Here is a 22,120-nt window from a genome sequence, read left to right on the forward strand (position 1 = left end):
GCCTTCTTACGATTAATGGGCCTGATAATCTTGGCTTATAAGTATGGTTTTTATTAATTAGATCAGGAATTCACTATGCCATAAAGCTTACGAAGGCCCCACGATGACAGACTGGAACGGTTCGGATAAAAAATGAACTATATTTTACAAATAAATCATTGCAACAAATATTCAGCAGATAATATGCTAGAAAGGCCGAAAAAAAATCTTATTCTACAGTTGCTAGACAGTAGACTATATGATTTTCTGATCAGAGTCTTTGAAAGCAAAAAGATATACCTACACAAAACTTAATCTAAGAAGTGCATACTGCAACATAAAAGGTAGCTTCAGTTTGATATAGAAATGAAAATCATGATTATTACACCCGTCCAAATTTTGGAGAAATTTAATAATACCCTGTGCTTATAAAAATATTAAATAAACATTGCAAGGTTAAATATTTCACTGTTCAAGAAAATATATACATTATACAAATATACATATAAAAATTAGAATATCAGATAAAAACGTTAGTATCACAAAATTTTTAAGACGCCTTTATAATTTTTTTAGCTATCAAATCAAAAAAATCACAGACTATCAGAATTCTACATTGCCCAGTCTAAGATGTCATCATTACGATGACGTATGGAGGATTCACAGTTTTTCATTCATAAAAATTCACACATTATGGTATTTTCGTAGGTTATCGAATTAGAAACGGCATACGCATCGTATGTAGTGGGACGATATACTCATACTGTGTTCAGTTTGAGAAACTTTTTGGTTCATTTGGAAGTTTTTTGGAAATTTGAAAGGTTTTTATAAAATGCGTCTAAACTAAACTAAACTAAAGGATGACTATAAAGGTCGAATAAAATGGGACACAAAATATTTACATCTAGATTCAAAGACTACGTTGGAGCACTGTAAAGCAAAACTATTTCCGCTATTATTGACAGATGCTTCCAACAATCAATAGGTTAATGGTGCGACCCTTACATTATTACTCTAACATGATACCCAGACACAACAAATTACGATTCACACTATGGGTTGTCTGCAATATGTCCATGTATATATTTCAAACCAAACACTAGTCAATGTATGGTGAGAAAAGAATTAACAGTCTCACAGATTATGACGAAAAAGATAAATTATATTAAACAGATTTACATATAATATCCTTTCCCCGATCCCTGGTCCCAATTGTGCAAGAGTACGATCACAAAATTAATCTATACGTAGGTTGTCTTAAATTATTTCCATTTGTACATGCAATTAAAAAACTTAATAATTTCCTTCCGATACGATGGCTAAAAGTTACATTTTTCCACAACAGTTTTAAAATACAAAGTAATATGAACGACATGTCCCGGCAAGTCTTAGGTTCAAACACATGACGATGGATTTCGCAGTTTTATTATAAAATTAACAAATTTAGAAGAGCTTAAATACATACCGCTAGAATTATTAACGGAAGATATAAACCTAATTCTAAATAATAAAACTATTCAAAAGTAGGCAACAGAAGCAATGTAGTATACCTACAGAAAGTTGAAAGCCAAAGGAAAGTTGTTTCTTCTCATTAATCATTTTAGTTTAAAGTGGATTAAAAGAAATTTTAGCCTTAATTAATTTATGCTATAATAAAATTATTATTTTTTGTCAAAATATTATAACTTTATAATCAATGACAGTGAAATAAAAAGGACAAGCGGGCACATCAGACATAACGGATATTTTTTAATTGCGACAAGATGGCGACTTTGAGTAATGTATCTGCTTACTTATTGTTGTGTTACTTAAAACTAATGGCCTTAGCCAGATGACACGATAACCGCTTATCTAGTGTTTTTATTATCACTGTTTGACAAATAAGGTTTTAGTTATAACCAGATAACTGTAGTACACATTGTTTGATTTTCTACAAGATAAACGAAACCTAAAAATTTCAAATGCTATTGATAAAAAATATATGTATATTACCTATGTTTTAGGACTTTAAATATCAATGAATACTTAATAAATGTATACTTACGTGATTAATAAACTCGGCACAGCCACACGTGCTACGTTAGTATTAAATGCTTGCAGAGACCGGCGAGCCGATGCCAGTGGAATATCCAAATATCCCAAATCTGAGAAAAATTGAGTTCCTTTAAGAATAATTCCAAGCTAATAAGATTACTCGGAAAAGAGGCTAGTACGCTTTGTCAAACTGTTTCAACATATTATGTACCTCTAATACTTATATATTACAAAAAAAAAACATAATTATGTTTTTTTCATAATGAAATGATGAATTTAAGAAAAATTCTCAAAATCGGCCCAATGAAATTTTAATTCTTAATTCTCTATTTTGAATTTATTTTAAATAATATGCAGATTCATTATTAATTTTTTTTTATACAGTCGGTATTAAGTTTGAAGATTGAAACTCGTAAGCAGCCACCAAAACCAGAGGTTAGACGCCGTTATGTTTTCGTATTAATAAAATAAAATAAAAATATATATTTACCATTTTCAACAATTGAACAAAGACAGGCGTCCGATACTGATCTACCACGACTTCTCAAGTTTTTGTGATCCTTCCTAAAAAAAGCCCAATGACGGGCTACTGATGAACGAAGTAACCGGTTAAATCTAAAGGATATCAAATTTTTTTAAATCATCAACTTTATAAATTCACTACGTCATTTGATGCCGATGATATATATGTATGATACATTGACGTAGATATGCATAAAAAGGAACTACTGCTGAGTGGCTGACAATTAGTGCATCAGCTGTTTAAAGTTAAACATTTTATTTATAAAAATTTAAATATCTTTTAGATAATGTTACGGTCCAGTTAACACATACTAAATATTAATATAATATTATAATTTTTTTTCCGAAGCTCAAGTTTGCCAAGACTTATAAAAAAATATATTTTAAATTTAAACCTACCAAATTCTTGGCGTCGGAATTTTTACTAACAACTTTTGTTAAAAAAAAACTATTATATTATCTGCTTTTGACATTCTGATTGACTTTTAAAACATTGATGTCTGAATTCATATAAACGCAACTAATTAACACATTTGCATTCAAATTTAGAATATTGACAACCATGTATATTTATGTATCACACAAATTCGTTTTTATGAGATAATTAAACCAAATTCATATATATATATATATATACTTGTAGAGCATAATATAATATTTTTAATTAAATAATTGTGATAAATGTGTAAATAAGCGCCGATTAACCTTTTTAATGGTGGATCTGAATTATCAGAATTGCCAGAAGATGTGGAAGCATCACTACTACTAGAATTCACCTGACAATACACGCGAAATCTACCGTTAGTTCCATTATTTAGTTTTAACTCAGACATTTTAATCACCAACTACGTATTTACACTGGTTTTAATAACTTTAGTATATTGTTTTATACGCGTCTTATCCACTATTAAGACTGTTTGTACTTTATAGTCGTTTGAAATAAATTGTCACTGAAATCTAAATTTAGTTTGTACGCCGAATCGTTAGCGCGTTCGAGATAGCTTTGACTCATCAGAAATTAGATCAGAACGTAAAAATTCACGTGTTCCAAGAATTTGAACAGTTATCTGAGTTATAGTTGTGAACTCAAATGTTACGAGTTCATGATCTATTCTCCCGGAAAACTGATAAGTGTTTGGAGTGCGAATTAATATTAGCTCGATTGATTGGCCAACAACTTCTCTTAACGTGTAAGGTTAAAAAACCTTCATGTATTCATTGTTTTCATTTTTGAAGCATTGTGATTATGAGTATCAATTTTTGGGTCTTGATTTAAAATTTGTAATCTCGTTCTAAATTTGAAAAAGTTTTTGGATTTTAAATAAGATAAAAGGCAAATGCAGATTGATTGCACACGTCTCATAGAATATTTTAAAAGACAAGATTTCTTCGATTTTTTTTTTACCTTTAATCAAATTGGACCCAAATAAAATAAGGTTTAATAGAAAATTATGCAAATATCAGTTTTATATATTTTTTTATTTAAATATTAACAATAGCTAAAAGCTAGCACACTAAAAAAACTTATATTCGATACAAACGAAATTGTACTTAATTTATATTAACTTAAATTAATTTGGATGGTTTCAATAAACATTTTATTGCTGAATTGTATTCATCTCACTCGTACAATTTTTTTAAGACAAACTTATTTGTCTTAAAGTTATATAAACATAAAACACATGTTAGAAAAATTACAATACATTTATGTAACAATGTTTATAGTAAGGGCTTATATTAAAATAATTAAAGTTTAGAAATATACAGACATAAAATTTACCGTTCTAAAATGTACTTAACTTGTAACAACTTTTAGAGACAATTAATATAAATTTAAAATATCCTTAATAGTACGGCCTTCGTGGGTTGTTCTGAAAATAAAAAAATATATATTATTTTTCTTACCGAACTGTTTGTGAGTTAATGTTGGGTGTATGGAGACATTTTAAAGTATATTTTGATAAATTTGATACTTTTTAATAGCTGAATGTGATCCATTTTATTTTCTTCGTAATATGTATTATTGTTAGTGCTTTGCTGTTGTAACATTTGCTAGTTGTCTTTATTGGATCTATTTTATCGACTTAAGTCATTTATCCACTTTATTCAGGAAATTTTAATCAAAAAATATTTAGGTCAGACCAAAAATTTATATTTTACGACCGGTAAACGAAACCCATGGCCAAAAGTTAAGGTCGCTTTACGCTACTTTCTACGAATTTTTTTTTACGTGTGATGCATCTTGTATTAATATTAATCTACCCACAAACATCTGTAAGAAAAGCGTAAGGTATATTGTTATGGTACCAATGGGTTGGGTCTGAATCTATACGCCAGCATCATTCTCTTCCTGTACGCGTCGAACTCGTCGTCATCAGGACACGCGCCTTCAGCTGACGCGGCTCCCAAACCTAGGTTCGCCACTGGTTGATTCGCTCTGGAAATTTATTTATCTCAGTTGCAACTATGAAATATATTTTATTTTTCTTATTGAAATCAAAGACAAATAAAAAAAAACTACTATTTGCGGATTACTGCGCGTTATTATATCTTTTTTAAAAATACATACTTTACTTTTCTTTTACTTTTCAACCGTGATCAATAAATAAAATTAAGCGTAGTAATCCGAAAATATTAGTCTAATTTAAATGAATACTCGCCAAGTCTCAGACCTCATTCCATAGACAAACGTTATGGATAAATCTTAAATGATATCACAACTTACTTATTAATAGGTTCTATAATGCCAGTGCCCTCAGCCCCGAGTCCCTGACCTTCATTCCAACCGAGTTTTTGAAGCATTTTAAATCCTAAAAAAATGTTTTATTATATTAAATTTCATTTTATAAATACTAATTTTACATTTTAATTATTAACATACTCATATGTTCTTAATATTGACATATAATTAATACTTTGATATGTGCTTACCAACATTGTCCTCTTTCAGTTTATACTCTTTGTAGTCACTCAAATCTGGCTCTTTACCGCTTTTGAACGCTGAATACTTTTCCATAAATCTATGTATGAAAAAATATAATTACTTATCATAATAATCATAGTAAAATATATATAAAATAATTTTAATATTGTACTTCTTAAGTTCCTCCGGAGGTAGAAAGTCTCCAATGTGATGTTTACCAGCGGCTTGTTTTGTTAGTTCCGTTGCCCATCTTTCAGTTGCATTCATTTCCTTGGCACGTAATCTGAAAATCATTGAGATTAAGTCAAGAGTACATTAAGAGTAATTGACAGTGAAATGTAATAATATCTCATTTACTTCTAGCTATATATGATGCCTTCATTATTTAGCGGGCAATTTGATAGATAAAGATAGTATCTTTATTTTATTAAAGTTTATGTATATTGGGGTGATTTTTATATTATGATAAATATAACTAGACATACTTATGTTCCCATGTTCCGTCTGCTACATCTTCATCACTGTCATATTCGTACTTGTGTTTCCCAGCCGCAGCTAAACGCTCCACTTCCTGGCGTTTCTTCAACATGTCCTGGAAAATTTAAATTTTTTATAACATACACTTTTGATATGAAAACATCTGAATACATATTACTTTCGTATTATCACTTGAATAGCAAGTAACAGACTCAGATTTAGGACCAAATTTCTTTAAATCCAAGTTAGAATTAATAAATAATATCGAACCTGGTAAAGCAGATTTAGTTTAAAATTGTCTTCGCATTTTTTCCAATCCTCGGCATTCAAATTAGTCGTTCCATAATTAATCATAGCATACTGCATTAATGCTTGGTTATTTTTATTAACTGTAGTCAGCTTTAATCCTTCTTCTTCTAATTTTGATAACTTTGCACCTTAAATAGTTGTCATTTTATTATAAGCGATATATATTTCAGATCCAGGTGTACTAGATGTAGATAGTTTAAATTAAGATGAATATTGTTATCATATTAACCGGTTATTCCAGTGGGTAATACAACACCAGGTGGTTTAATATCAACAGGTGGGTCGTCCCCCCATCTTGACTTCTTCCTCTTCCTTCTCTCTCTCTTAACATCTGATTCCTCATCGCTCTGGGAGCTCGTCTGCTCACGTTTATTGTAACTCTCTTGGTTGCTGTAATTAATAATATTGTTATTATGAAACAATTGAACACGGAAATTCAAAAAATATATATTTCATACTATACTATTAATTATTTAGTTATAGTTGTATTTTTGTTACGAACATCTTAAATAACAAACAGAGGGAGGAAGAGGTATTTAAAATTATCTAGACTTTTTTTTCCTGATACAGTACTAACTAGAAAGGTACATAAATTACAACAAACTGTAAATTGACAAAAACTTTCAAAATATACCATAAGTTTAAATTAAATTTGAGAGTTCTCTATGTTTTCCTTCTATGGACACTATTTTTCCTAGGTCAAAATACTTTGTTTGATTGTTATTTACACACTTTAAATCATACATTACGAAATATGAATGTTTACAGACATTTAATATTGCATTTGATTCACGATTTGGTAAAATTGTTAAGAGTGCCATCTGTCAATGTAAAACTACCATATTCTTTGGCCGGCCAAAGCGGCGTATGTATAACTACTCATGCATATTTTCTATACAAATAATCTCAAGGACAATCCACAAATCTCGTGTTGTATGCAAGAAATATTTGCATGTGTGTGTGTAAAAAAATTATGCATCTGTTAGTGTTCGAGAGGCAATGTTTCCTTGACCCTACTCGTTTACAACGTCATAGAAACAGAGTTGACTGTCAAATGATAAGGGATTATTTATCCCGCTCAAATATTTTTTCGCCATTTTGTTTTTATTGTCTTTCTAAGTGCAAGTGAATAAGTTTTAATTAGTAAATTTATTAACAAATTATGGAAAGTTATAGCTGTGAGCTCTGTGGTGATGTGTGTTTAACGAAATTAATTACGAGTACATTTTCAATGTTGTCGTTTGATGATAAAATTTAAATAATTACAAAGGGAAGGTGTGTGACCAGTTTAGATTTAACTAAAAAAAGGTATTGTTACTCGTTTTAATAAAAAACACTGTGATAGTTATAAGTAGCCAGGAGGTTGTGTACACGCAAATAAGTTATTTTGTTTTTCTTGTTTGTTGTTTCCAAATAATTATAATATGAGTGTTTGGATCTCCACTGGATATTCCGATTTAAATAACTTTCATAAAGTGGCGATGAATAGATCGTAATCGTTTAAAGGGACTTTGGTGGCTCAGAGGTAGTTGATAGATTTATAAAATATAAAGATGTTAATTCTGATCGGTCTGCTGTAACTTTATGCGCGAATATTATCAATGTTTTAGAGGAGGAAATTATGATGAAAATTGGTATTTGTTTTTCAAACATATTCTGCTTACCCTAACCAAAATATCTGTGCATGCCCCTGTAAAATATGTTTTTTTTTTATGTAATATAAATATTTACCTATATTTATATTCATCTTTGATTGGTCTATTATCATTACTGTCATCATCTTCTAAAGAGAATTCTGGTTCATATTTGTCTTCGGGTTTCACTTCCGGCTTCCTGTCTTGAACTTCACCCCGCATCTTATTCACCAGTTCCCGATACGCCTTATATTCATTCGAGTTTGGATTTCGAAGAAACCTGCAATAGTAAATAAAAATATACATAGGAAGCCAACGGAAATGTGCAAAAGGTAATATTGAACCTGTAACACTATTGGGACATTGTCGCATCGTGTAAAAATATTAAAGTGGTTTTATTTACGCGACATTGCCCATACTATGTATAGTATAATAAAAAATGAATACAGCACGTATCCTCCCGTCGGAATCGAATTTACAGTGGCATTACCACATATTTTGGTCTTGTGAGTGTATAGCATTCAGGACATTTTCCCAGTGGTCGCCGTTGGTTGCCACTTCGGTTGCGGCTCGTAGTACAGCCGGCGGGAACGTATCTGCAGAGAGAACTGCACACCACGAGTCAACATAATGTCTTACGACCGCTCCAAAACCACTGTACAAATTAACCCGCGCCATAGTGACGACAACCCCGGGCGATACATGCAACTGTCTTCGATATGCAACAACGAATAAAGCCCCCATATGTTTATAGTCACGTGTCAAATGCATGACCATAATATTTAAATTTGTACGGGTTAAAATTCAAGTATAGTCTTTATTTAATCACGTGTCGAATTTCAAAGTCACGGGTTCATATTTTTAATGTATGCATGTCGGATGTTATCATAGCTTGTCTCGTAAGTAAATATTTTTTTGTTCACTTCTGCCAAATTATGAATATTAATATGAAAATTTCCGCCCATTATAAAAAATGACGTAATTTGTCATAAGACAGTTTTATGACGACTTATTCATTCTTGCATACAAAGATTTCGTTTTATTCCTAGTACGCATACATCACATTCGCTCTTGCGCTAACTTTAGCACATAACAAAGTTGCTAACTATTATTATTTACCTTGAGATGTGTTCGGAGCTGGTATGTTTCCTGGTTCAAGGTCATTCGGTTGAGGAATGTGGTTAAGGGTCATGGGCATAGGAGGTGGTATGTTTCCGAGCTTCATAGGATCAGGCGGTGGTATATCCAAGGGTTTCGAGTCCGACATGACATTAGGGGGTAATGAATTTGGATGCATGAAAGGCATGTTCGGAGGTTGACCCATATTTAGAGGTCCATTGTTGGGGCCGAAGTTGGAGCCATTTGGCCCAAAGGGTGGTCGTGATCCAAAGTTAGGGCCGTTAGGACCGAAACGTACATTATTCATAGAATTTGGGGGGGCGTTGTTACCCATTTGTGGATTGTTAAATGGCGGAAAGAATGGTGGCATTGGAGCATTTGGTCTAGGCCCGCGCATGTTAGCTCCGCACATATTTGGCGGCATTTGGCCCGGACCACAAGGACCGTTGGGGCCCATAAAGTTTGGTGGCATAGAAAAGTTAGGAGGGCCATTCATAAAGGGGGGCATTGGCGGCATGTTTGGCCCTCCAGGGCCCATCATAGGACCTGAACTCATATTTGGACCTGGACCTGATCCAGGACCTATATTTGAACCTGGTGGCATGTTAGGATTTGATCCCATCTGTCCTGGCCTTATAGGGCCTGGTCCCATTGGACCTGAACCCATGGGACCTGATCCCATAGGCCCTGAACCCATAGGGCCCGTACCCATAGGACCTGAACCCATGGGCCCAGAACCCATGTGTCCCGAACTCATAGGTCCCGACCCCATAGGGCCTGAACCCAAGGGACCTGAACCCATTGAGCCTGGACCCATGGGACCTGAACCCATATGACCTGAACCTATCGGTCCCGAACCCATAGGACCTGTACCCATAGAACTTGAAGTCATAGGACCTGAATTCATAGGGCCAGAACCCATGGGACCTGATCCCATGGGACCTGAACCCATAGGACCGGAACCTATTGGTCCCGAGCCCATTGGATTAGGTACCATTTGGCCTGGACCCATTGGCCCGTGGCCCATATGACCTGGCCCAAAACCAATTGGACAAGGTCTCATTGAGCCTGGTCCTTGTGTCATAGGTACAGTATTCACAGGTCCGGGTGCCATCATACCTCTGGGTCCTGTATCTGAACATTCATCTTCATGAGTATTATCACGAGATTTTATTTCAAGATCATATTCATCATTGGAGGGTGTACCCTCATTAGACTGCCATGGATTGTGGGAAGCAGTTAGTGGAGGTTGGTCATCAGGAGGTCTAACAGACAACTGCATTAAGGGTGGGATATTCATGGTATCTATCATCTTCTTTCTATCTTCTATGACTGGTGTTATAGGACTATGGGTTCGCATCCTGTTTCTGTCACTCCAACGACGTCGCTCCCTGAAATATATAATAAAAATATGAAAAACTATATATAGGATATACGAAAGTTGATATTCTTTAATCTATTGTAACAAAAAATATGCAATATTACTTGTTCAATGCTGTAGATATTAATTTAATTATTGGCTAAGTTAGCTGAGACATAGATATATAAAAGCTTATAATTAATAATAAAACTATAATGTATACCAGTAATATTTTATTGATCTACATAGAATACTCTAAAATGTTCTGCGATTTCATAGAGAGATAAAATATTGACCAACAACATTGATTAATTAGGGTAAATAAACCACAATAATAAAGTAATCTGTAATTATGTCTCATTAGGAACGATGGTTTGATATCGGATCCAACAATGAAGTAAAATCAAAAAAGGTTTACATTCCAATACATCTAAATATTAATTCAATGCATGACATTTAAATTCATAACTCAAGTAAGGAGAAATAATATTGCAGGTAACTTTATGTATGTTTATGAAAAATACGTACTAGTAATTTAGAATTAATTATGAAAAAATCATTTAGTTAATTTAATTTTTTAACAGTGTTTTATCATTTTGTTCTTATGCTAAATTAAGTTCATTACAATATAAATAACAAAGCTGTAGGGTCGCTTAATTATTAGTGACAGCTTTGATTCAAATTCCATCAGTTTTGATTTCTTATAATCAATATGTTAAACCAATTCTTTCAATACAATGTATAGATGTATATACAAAAAAATATATCTAATTCAACAACACATCAAGGAACTTTTTATATCATACCTTGATCCTCTGTCTTGTCTTCGGTCATTTGAAGTCTGATTTAAGTTATCATTTAGATCTGGATCCACATCTTCCTTTTTAATACTTATTTCCGGTTTTTTCTTTTCTTCTTCCTCTAATTTTGCTTTCTCCTCATTTTCTTGCTTCTCCTTTGCTTCCTTTTCTTGTTTTTCCTTATTTTGTTTCTCTAACAATGCTTTGTATTGACTCATAAAACTACCATCATTGGAAAATATATTTGGACCAGTTTCTTCATTGGTGGCAGGTCTAAAAAAATTACGTTTAATTACTTCAATTACCTTTAACTATAAGCATAACTTTAAAATATATATTGTTAATAAGATGTTCATAAACAGTACTTGGGTGTGGTATTCGGAGGTGTAAACACTTAAGATACATATAAAATTTGTCAGGTTTTAATTACATGTTGAATTAAAGCTCATAAGATGGGCTTCATTACTCAAATTACAATTTCACAATTACGACCATTACTTTTCTATGTTTAGGAAGTGGATTTAGAGCTTTAATCGAAAAGTTGCAAAAACATGCTAATTGCAATATTTTAATAGATTTAGGTTTTATATATTTGCGCTCGAAACTATACACTGTAAACATGAAATGCCTTCAATAATACGTAGCTTTAAGATAGAAAAATATATATTTTAAGTACTTAGATAATTTCGCTTGAGCCGCTAGGGCTGCAGCTTGTTTTTGAGCCTCTAATTTGGCTTGGATCTCCATCTTCTTCTTTTCGATTATTTGTTCTTGTTTGGACATTTGCGCCCATCTTGTACTTAAGGCTGATTTATTCTTATTTTCTTTAAAATGAATCATTATTATATTTTCAATTCACAAATCACAAAATGCAACAATAAATTATACAATGTTACATCTCGAATTACTAAATTAGCACAGATTAATAATGTTAAAGTGTCATAGACTAAAATAGTGACAGATTATATGAGAATAATTGTGCTTCATAAACCAACTTTGCATAGTAGTTTGAAGGGCACGGAAACAACTATCAGTGCTGCCCTCTACATTGGACGGTCATGAGTTTTGTGAGGGTGAGAATTCTTCTATCTTCCTTTTATTAAAATCCATTATTGTAGAGATTCATTCGTTTTAGAAATATCTGTTCCTATAAATGATGTTTTTAATTTTATAACTGAAACTTGAAAAACTTAAGTTGTGTATTTATATAAACAAATGAGAAATGAAACAGCAAAAAATCATTGCATATTATTCTTTTTATATTTTTTTCTCAGTTTAAATGGAAAATACAATTTCATTTATTTATAATGTTGTCATTTATTTATTGTAAACAAATATATTATAAAAGATTTACATATTACTATCAAAACAAAATATTCACAAAATGGCAGACTAACTAAACAAATAACTTAGCTGTTTCGTCAAGCATGCTAACAATTGCATCTTTTTGAGCTAAACAAGAAGAGAAGGTTTTGGCACTGATCCCACAATTCAAAATTAAATGAAGATAGCATAAATGCACATTGCAGCAACACTATCAGACTCTAGAACAAGTTAGTCTGTTTACCAGATTTTGAATAGGTACCTTTTTTTAACAATACTATTCACCATCTCTCTTCAGCTCGTATCCTCTGCGATGTTAAATATACTTTAGACTATATTGACGTGATGCCAATTATACAATGTAAACGCCAAAGAGAGCCTTAACCTGACTATTGTTTGAGTGGTAACTTGACTGTAATAAACTATTAGCTGCCTCATTAACCATCGAAAATTAAAATGACTTAATTAAAAAAACAACAAACTCTTGCTTGTTTCATAACAATACAAATTCCATTGAATGGATTAAATCAACTCAATTGAAACATTCAAACAATCTATTTTAAAATAAAAAAGTACCTCTTCTTATTTCTGCATTACCCTGCCTTAACAAAATCATATTATACAATAAGACAGTTGGCGAAACAAAAAATAAAGCAATGGAAGAGGACGTGAGCAAAAAAAAATCACAAAAAGGAACATTCAACGCTAGTATGCTTCAAAGTGCTCGCAGTGAATGCTCTAACTTAAAACAACTGTATACAATATAGTTGATTCATGAGTAGCGAAATAAGCTAAACCTCTTCCACTGTTACACGAAATGCCGAAAAGAAAAGTATAATTCATAAATTGTACCTATACTTTGTTTATAATCTATTTTTTTTTACATTTTAATAATTTAAAAACAACCAGCACTTGGTCGAAAAATTTATATCCATTTTTTTTTTTGTGTATTTTATATTTTGATGAAATATTTAAAAGCTAATTAACGTGAGCCGATGTCAGGATTCATAGCAAGTCGTCGTTCGCTCGAACCGGCTGGCAAGTGTCGGTCGTCCGCCTGACTCGAGCTTGTATAAACACTTCTATACACAATAACACTACCGCATCGTCTTTACATCTCGACTCATATAATGCACTGATATTTCGTGGGGCACAAGGAATATCGCAGCATTGTTGAGGCCGCCGCCGAGCCTACGGCCCGTCTACATATACATATATATATTTTCTGTTCCCTTTTAATATAGTATAGCGATCCTTGTATAACACTACGATTACTTCCCATAACACTTCCATGTATCTAAATCGTACTCTCTATTTACATCGTAATACATAGTATTTAAGTTGTTCAGTAAACCGACAGTCTTGGGATCGCCGTCGGGCCGGAAGCGCGACGGCGGCCATATTTGTTTTTTCTGTACAGCAAATTTACAATAACGTTTGATCAAAATAAGCAAACTCAAACATCTAAATCTAAACAAATTATGTATGGTGTTCACGTTACGCCCGCCTTAAGCCGCTATAATATCAGCTATGTTAAGTATAACTTGTTAGGTTTGATACGTGATAAAAACAACGCACAGACAAATTTCCAGCTATATATAAATATATAATGATATAGGCCAACATTCATTGTTAAGATTACACACGGGGTTAACACAACCAGATTGACTTTAAGTTACACGATCAAATATTACCGACGAACGACAAACACATGAAACGAGAGAAGATGCGTCGCTTTTTATCACGTAACAAATAGATCAATATACATTTGGGAATTAATATTACTTATATATCGCTAACTATGATAAAAAAAAAATCGATGTTACTAGATTCTAAATATCGGCTAAACTGTACAATGGACTATGATATTTCATTGAGATATTTTCAATTTGTATAAATATGACAAAATACAAATATTTCTGTCCGACCTCCCTAATAACTTATTCGGTAACAATCGAGCAACGTTTGACATTATAACTCCCTTTGTGACAGTACATCAGATTAATCCATTAGAAAGGTATATAACATCTTTCTATATAAAAAATTTGTTATAATTTTAAAGTGGTCTGCACATTGTATGTTACATAATTGATGCACTTTAATTTTAATTACACTGTAAGATCACATGTCGCATGCCACATGGCATTCTTACATAGCTAAGGTACATAGAATATATAATCTAAACAAGATTATAGTAAGATAAATTGTAAGGCGGTATTAAAATTTATAAATTCTCAAGTGCATCAATGAACAGTGCTATAAATGATACGAATGGAATGCATATTCACAATGTCCACTTTCAATCATAACATTTTAGTCAACATATGATAATCATCACCGCATCATCAGAAACAGATCATTAATAATATTTTTTTTTTTATTATGGTTATTATACATTTATAAAACAATCGTTGCTTAAACTACTGGTAACAATAACATTTTTAACGGTTCCCTTATTATGTTTCTTTATTTATTTTAATATATAATGTTTGTGATGACACATCCATCCGAGGCTTACGGGGCAAGTGATTTTATATTGTCACAACTGAATCGAAAATTTTCAAACAAGAGCTAAAAGGCATTAAAATTAATTTATATTATTATTATTTTTTTTTTTTGGTGAATTTAAATTAATTCAAAATAAATAGGATATTAAATAAATTAAGATTCCAAAGCAAAGTTTAATTATCTAATATCATGACCATAATATTGAGCATTTTATTGAGTAAAATGATTTAAGATTATAACAAAACTTGTGAGCAAACAAAGGACACTTGCGTATGAATTGACCGTTCGCTGACGCAAAATGCATCATTACGTACAAGCAATTGACTGTATGATTTTATTAATGAAAGTAAAGAAAATGAAATAGCAACGCCATTTGACACATTAATTGACAAAAATCAACTGAAACAACATCATCAAACAACAAGGTTTTGTAAACCCACCTCACTTCACCTCAATATGATCTCATTATACTATTTAAACATATATATTAATTTTATAACAAATAAGTATGTATATACAATATGTGGAAACAATTTCATGATGACGTTTATATTCTCTTCAAGGACATATTGCTCCGAACGAATCTGCTGTGAATGGTAAGTTGGAGGAAAAGCCATTTCAGCTTTATTTATGACCTAAACTGTATACTTTATATAAAATCCAATAAATTTAATTAATTAGTTTATAAAACATTAAAATAAAAATCTTGATATCTATGGACAATATCGCGGACCTGTGTTTAGAATGTTTTAGCAGCCTTTCCGTCAACCTGCCATTTGTTTGCAGCGAAATTATATTATGAAAACAATGGACTCACAAAAACCTAGTTTTTTTTTTGTTTCTCGAATGATAAAATCAGAATTACTTAACGCTAAATCATTTTCGAATATGGACGTTAGTTTTAGGACACAATACAAAAAGACGGCTTCATACATTGGGGTCCGTGGAGTACTCTTCGATATGCAAAAGGACAAACACAGTGATCATATAGAGACGTAAAATGAAAGTTAAGTATAGTTAAAGTTTGGCATCAATACTAAGATATTAACAATTGAATTGAGAATATAATAGAATAAAAAAGGTTTAAGGGTAAGTACTCTGTTCGGAAACGGCCCGAATGCAGACTAAAAATAACTAATTTTTATTGTGATTGGAGGGTTATTCCGAATTGGTTTCAGAATATTTCCTTATCTCTAGTGGATGTTCAACACTGGCCGGTTGTTGCTAACAAGACGTTTATGTAGCGATTAAAAACTAACATTAAATATAAAAAACGTATTTATAATTTTGGCAAAAATCTATGACCACGTTCTCATACAAGACCCGATAAGCGTTATTGCTGTATCATACAATTAATGTTCTTTACTTTTTTTTTTGTGACATAACCAAGTCGTATAATGATGTCCCTCGCAGAAATAACGCTACCGAGCAAATCCGTACTTTTATAAGGCAATCATTTAATTTTAAGACAAATAAAAACTGATATTACACTACCCATTATTAAAATTTAACAAGAACATGATATATCATTATATATTGTTTCTATATACAACATGCAAGCTGGGCAAGACGCGTTTAAATGATAAACGTCCAACGTACGAAGACATAGATAGATTCATACGCGACATGCGAAATATCGCCCAAGTGATGTAAAAACAATAGAAGTCTTATTAAATGACATTCGTACTGTCGAATATACACAATCTATCCATTCTTATGACGAAAAAGAACCTATCCGGAAAATGTGACTATGGCATTATTTATAAGCAAAAATTACTTGGACAAAGATAACATCAGACGGCAAAAATTTTTAAGTGTAATAAAAATGTGGACGAACAAACATCTACCATTGGACTATTATGTACTTAGTTGATATTAATATATATATAATTCAGTTATTTACACTATAAAAACCAATTGTTAAAAAAAAAAATAAACAAATTGAAGGACCTATAGATACGTAGAAAGGTCGCTCGTAGTCTAGACCCTTTACGACTAACAATAGCAAATAACATTATGGTACAATATTAACCTTATATTGTAGTGTTCTGCTTCAATTAAATTATATATATATATTCATAGAAAATTTTCACATATTTTATAATTAAAGCAGAATCTTACAAGCATCTGGTAAAAAAATAAAGTTTGATATACATTAAATACAGTTAATGTCCGAAAATATGTAATAATATAATTAGCTAGGTTTTTTTTTTTTTTTAATAAATGTTTCTTAAAATTCAATATGGGCCCTCATATCCGGTATAAAGCGAAGTCGATCTCCGCTTGGTGTCGCTAGTCGTTTCAAACAAATTGTTTCCTTTCATAAAAATAATGGAAGAACCGTAAAACTAAAAAATAGATATATATATCGCTGCATTATAACAATTTTTTTAACTAAACATTATATCCATCAACCGAACAACAATAGGTACTTATATGCCAAATCGGCAGAAGGCTATGTGTGTACAAATACCAATAACGTACAAAGAATAATTAATCGACACATTGACAAAAAAAATATATATAGAAAAGTAAAATACCAAAGATTATATATCCACAATATGATTTACAACTATCAACGATGAGTTCAGTTTAAGATTTAAGGCAGCATCAATAGGAATCTCGATAACGGAAGCTTATACCTAGCTGTTGTAATTTTTTTTTCTTTTCACATATATATGTTTACACACATTTACAATACTGCAATTTGGCTGTACCGCCAGTCCACACACTTGTATAATCTGTGTCACTAGGGAGTGTTGTATAGGCCATGTCGATGCTGCGGTGGTGTTAGAGGCATCGGGCGGGCTGGTAACTCGAGTGTCAGTACGCCTGTGTAGTACTGGCAGCTGACACGCGCTCCGGTTTCAGGTTACGCTGGAACACAAACACACATACACATTCAAATATAATACGACAAAATTTACTATAAACAACAGCGTCTGTACAACGAGTTTGCATCTGATGTCATATGTGTTCTATTTTTAAATTAAAAAAACTGACAACCCTACGTAAGTCGCGTGACGTTTCGAACTTATGTTAAAGATAGTGTTTTTTCACTTTTCATAAACTGTTCTCTAATAACATATATGTATTTCCGGATTAAATAAATCACAATCTGTATATCTAGAACTATTTTGGTAATATAAGAATATTAAACAATTTGCTGTTTAAAAAAAAAATATATATATATATAGTTAATATCAAGTTATAAATGATTACAAAAAAGTTTTTATCGCTAGATCGATATAACGTAATAGGAAATTAGTAAAATTATATGACTTCATATTCCACATAACGCTCTCAGTCGTTGACGTAATGAAATACATAACGTACGTAACTCTCGTGTTTATTATAAACACATAGCGAACGTGATGTTTTATATATAAAATTCACTGTTGATTACTTATCACGGGAGACGTTATCTGCATAAACACGTTACATAACATTTGATTATGAAAAACATATCAATATCAAACCAAATCCTTTAAAAGACATATATATATATATATATATATATAGTAATACAATATAAACCTATTGTTATAGCTACCTAATACTTAATTGTATCTGTTTGAATTATACTTACTGGAAAATCCTTTAAGCGTGTAACAGACTTGAAAATATATAAAGCAATATATTAAAAAAAAAACTATATCATAACAAAATATTATTATTGAACAACAATATTGTATGATATTTGATTAATAGCGGAAAGTTTATAAAAGATTCGTTTATCGCGGCCAAGGTTGGTGCACGAAAATAAAATGGCATCAATCGTGAAGACGTTGTGATGTTTAATATCTATGTAAACAGTAAACATATTATTCAAAGTACGAAAAATATTCAGACATATTTCTCCTCTCGTACTATTGAATCAAATCAATTGAATATGAGATGTTCGTCGCTCTCTTGTAGCAGTCTTTATATAACGGTGGGTTCTTAACGCCGAAAGCATTTTATTTCTCAATAAGCCAATTTTTAAAACATATTCTTCTGAACTTGATCCTCTATACACTCTTAATTATTTGTGCACTAACTTAAATTCCCCTACTACATCATCGTTAATTCCATCTCTGTGTTAATGGTATTATTATTTTTTTATTTTAATGTAATCTCTATGCACATCTAGCTTTATTTTCGCATGCTTTCGTTTCCCTGGCTACCTGATATAACTACGTGTGTATCTCAATATATTAACTATACACAATCTTTACATTTTACGAGATATCCATTCGTTATCGCCTGATCATTCCTAAGTAAATATATAACTATAGATATATTTGAATGTATCTGTGTGTGTATCTCTGTGTATGTCTGTACGTGTGTCCGCGTGTTTCTACTCACCAGCTGGTCGTACTGATGCACCATTCTCTTGATGTGGTTTAGTTTACGATGTAAATAATTGACGCGCCGCCTCTCACGTTGATAGTCGGCGTCGTTACGCATACGATGATACTCCTCTACAATACGTTGTTCTATGCTCTGTGGATTGTATATAATAATAATATATATTTACTAACAAAATGATCCTAATGTATATATATAAATTCTCTAAAAGATATTAAACAAAAATTAATATATCAAAAAGTATTAATATATTTTCTAACAATCTATTGGACTTCATAGCTATATACAATGACTATAATTTAATTAATATAAACTGTTTAACATAATGTATATCTAAACATTGCAAATGATACAAATAAATAGCACCCATTTGTTACAATTGACACAATTAGCCGTTACAGATAAAAGAATTGCGTAAATATTATGTTGAAAACAATGAACCAAGGTTGGAACATTAATGCAATGTCTTCAAACGAAATACAAGTAACGAATAAAACTATACTAGAAAAATCATATATTTTTAGTGTACATTAAGATTTACAAGACACATGCATTATACGTATTCATACGACCTTGAAATGAGCTTGGCATTGTAACCTTTAAACGTGAGCTGGCGGCCTTGCTTTTAACGACGTATAAAGATTCAGAGTGTATTTTATTAAATCAAAATAGAATTTAACTTTCATTTATTATAAGTTAATATGTTACAGCATGTTTACGACAACCGGCCGATGCTCTTTTGATTGCTTCATTTTTTTTGTAGATTTATTTTAAATCACATTTTCTATAAAAAGTTATAGATTTCTTAAGATGATGAGTTTAAATTTTTATCTTTATATATAATAATTATATATAGTGTAGAGTTCAAACATCCGTTTGTATCTACATCACTGGTACATTAATCTTTTAATTTTTCATTTTATTACTAACACAAAGTTCAGTGACATTCCGTCCGATAAAGTGCATGCATTGTGCTCCGTGCGGTGACATTGTCACGTATAATGAATAACATTGAATAACATTGGAACTTAATTTAAATAGTTCAACAAATGTTTATCATAAAGAGATCTAATTAGATCTAAGATTTTCGCAAGTATTCACTGAAATAAAACTAACATTTTTCGAATTTACTACGCGTTTTTTATTATTTTAACAACATACTCCCAACGTTTCGGTTACTTTGCAGTAACCGCGATCACGGACAGCTACTTATTAGTGCAATTTCTATTATTATAAATCATTGACGAAAAATTAGTTTTATAAACAGATCCGTCACTTTTAAAATAAGGATCAGATATTAGATCGAAGTTTTAATTAATTGAAACTTAACTAATTATATTCTTTTGAACTTTAACTTTTAACTCTCATATAAATGATATTTGGGTTTGTTCAAAATCCTGAAGACGACAATTATGACTATTAGTATTAGACATTTTATCCGAACTATTTATTTACTTATAAGAAGTAATAAACAACACTTCTTAACCCTAAATTTCTTTTTAATATGTCTTATTCTAAATTCTTATATATTATTAAATTTTATTATAATCTTAATAATAATATTACCCTATGGTGTGGGCTCTTAGGCTCGGCTCTTTTGAGTTGTTGTTCTAACTGTGTGAACAGTGCTGCCACCTGTGCCACGCGACCGTACAACGATTGATACTCCGTGTACAGATTCGCAAACTCGTTCTTGTACGCGCGACGGGTACTGGAACTTGTTATTGGAGGATATTGCCTGGAATATTACAAATTTAATATTACATAAACTTATAGGACACTTCCTAGTTGTCAATTTATATAAGTTAGTCATAGACTAACTATGTTTATGTAAGAACTAGGAGAAATATAAGAAAAAACTTATCAGTATATACCTATGATCGATAGATATTATTATATTTGAAAATAGTTTTTCTCTTCTTCTCTATTTTTAGTAAATATACTAAACATTTCAAAATAATGGCATTATTCTATAAATATGTACCACTAATATGAGATTGCAACAGTTGCCAATAAACTGTATAATGAGTAGTGCAAAACTACGGGACAATTACTGACCAGCTGATAAATAATATATGAGGAAAACACACTCATTATATGGAGCTTAGCTCGCTAATGATATATATTCAATACAGTATAACTTTCAGATGCATTTTATTAATATAATCTCACCTTTCAATGTCTACCAGATCAGTCGTATTATTTTCTTCAGGCACGGACGTTAAAGCTGTATTTTCTAATGGTTCCGTTGTGATGTCTTTTACTGTAAACCACAAGTTTTATAGTAAATATACAAATATATATATATATATATATATATATGTGTGTGTTATCAATTATTATGTTATGAATATTTTTTTCATACCTGTGATACTCGTTTGCTCTACAGGAGGACTACTTCTACTGAAACCATTCGTTTTAACAGGACTTGGACAGAGATCTTTAACGGTTGTGAAGTTGAGAGTATACCCATTGTCCTTTTTAACTGTAAACAATAATAAACTATTTATCACACAAATATGAAATTTATTTCTATAGCAATATAATTCAAATTTCAAAAGCAAAAAATAATAATTAAAAACATTCAATGAAGACATCCATTGTTCACATTAATATTTATTAACAATGACTATGAATAAGTTATTTGCAACAATAAATAATTACTTCTCAATTAAATATAGGTAAAAAACCAAATTGCAAATATTAGTTAAGAGGAAAATTTAAAGAAAAATTTTTTCTGTGACATTGAAATTTCTTATTATTTCAGACTTTACCAATATTA

General features: G+C 31.2%; 3 protein-coding genes across 7 annotated transcripts in view; all 3 read right to left on the minus strand.

Annotated features, from left to right (window-relative positions):
* The window catches only part of LOC116767897 (GRAM domain-containing protein 2A-like), a 42,881-nt gene extending 39,377 nt beyond the window's left edge, over window positions 1–3,504 (minus strand). Inside the window, exons 1-3 of one of the 5 annotated variants that reach the window (XM_032658421.2) lie at window positions 3,241–3,504; window positions 2,504–2,577; window positions 2,024–2,123 (exon numbers count right to left, since the gene is read on the minus strand). In XM_032658421.2, the coding sequence (XP_032514312.1) occupies window positions 2,024–2,123; window positions 2,504–2,577; window positions 3,241–3,368 (302 nt within the window). In that variant the 5' untranslated portion in view covers window positions 3,369–3,504. Of the gene's footprint in view, window positions 1–2,023; window positions 2,124–2,503; window positions 2,629–3,240 lie in introns of all 5 variants that reach the window. The other 4 variants (XM_061523595.1, XM_061523593.1, XM_032658420.2 and 1 more) reach the window with 4 other exon arrangements.
* A 491-nt stretch (window positions 3,505–3,995) lies between these two features.
* On the minus strand, window positions 3,996–12,064 carry LOC116767934 (atrophin-1-like). Its single transcript, XM_032658481.2, has 13 exons — window positions 11,834–12,064; window positions 11,164–11,430; window positions 8,998–10,388; window positions 8,369–8,486; window positions 7,976–8,158; window positions 6,474–6,634; window positions 6,206–6,372; window positions 5,944–6,050; window positions 5,631–5,741; window positions 5,467–5,555; window positions 5,261–5,345; window positions 4,843–4,972; window positions 3,996–4,406 (listed from the first exon to the last, which is right to left on the minus strand). The coding sequence occupies exons 1-13, from the start codon at window positions 11,995–11,997 to the stop codon at window positions 4,380–4,382; spliced, it is 3,000 nt and encodes a 999-aa protein (XP_032514372.2). The 5' UTR covers window positions 11,998–12,064; the 3' UTR covers window positions 3,996–4,379.
* Window positions 12,065–12,394: 330 nt separating this feature from the next.
* LOC116767896 (RNA polymerase II elongation factor Ell) overlaps window positions 12,395–22,120 on the minus strand; it is a 37,521-nt gene continuing 27,795 nt past the window's right edge. The window contains exons 10-14 of the mRNA XM_032658419.2: window positions 21,704–21,823; window positions 21,511–21,601; window positions 20,905–21,076; window positions 19,336–19,473; window positions 12,395–17,865 (exon numbers count right to left, since the gene is read on the minus strand). Coding sequence (XP_032514310.2) covers window positions 17,812–17,865; window positions 19,336–19,473; window positions 20,905–21,076; window positions 21,511–21,601; window positions 21,704–21,823 — 575 coding nt within the window. The 3' untranslated portion in view covers window positions 12,395–17,811. The remainder of the gene's footprint in view (window positions 17,866–19,335; window positions 19,474–20,904; window positions 21,077–21,510; window positions 21,602–21,703; window positions 21,824–22,120) is intronic.

The sequence above is a fragment of the Danaus plexippus genome, chromosome 19, assembly GCF_018135715.1.
Source record: "Danaus plexippus chromosome 19, MEX_DaPlex, whole genome shotgun sequence".
NCBI classification, from domain to species: Eukaryota; Metazoa; Arthropoda; class Insecta; order Lepidoptera; family Nymphalidae; genus Danaus; species Danaus plexippus.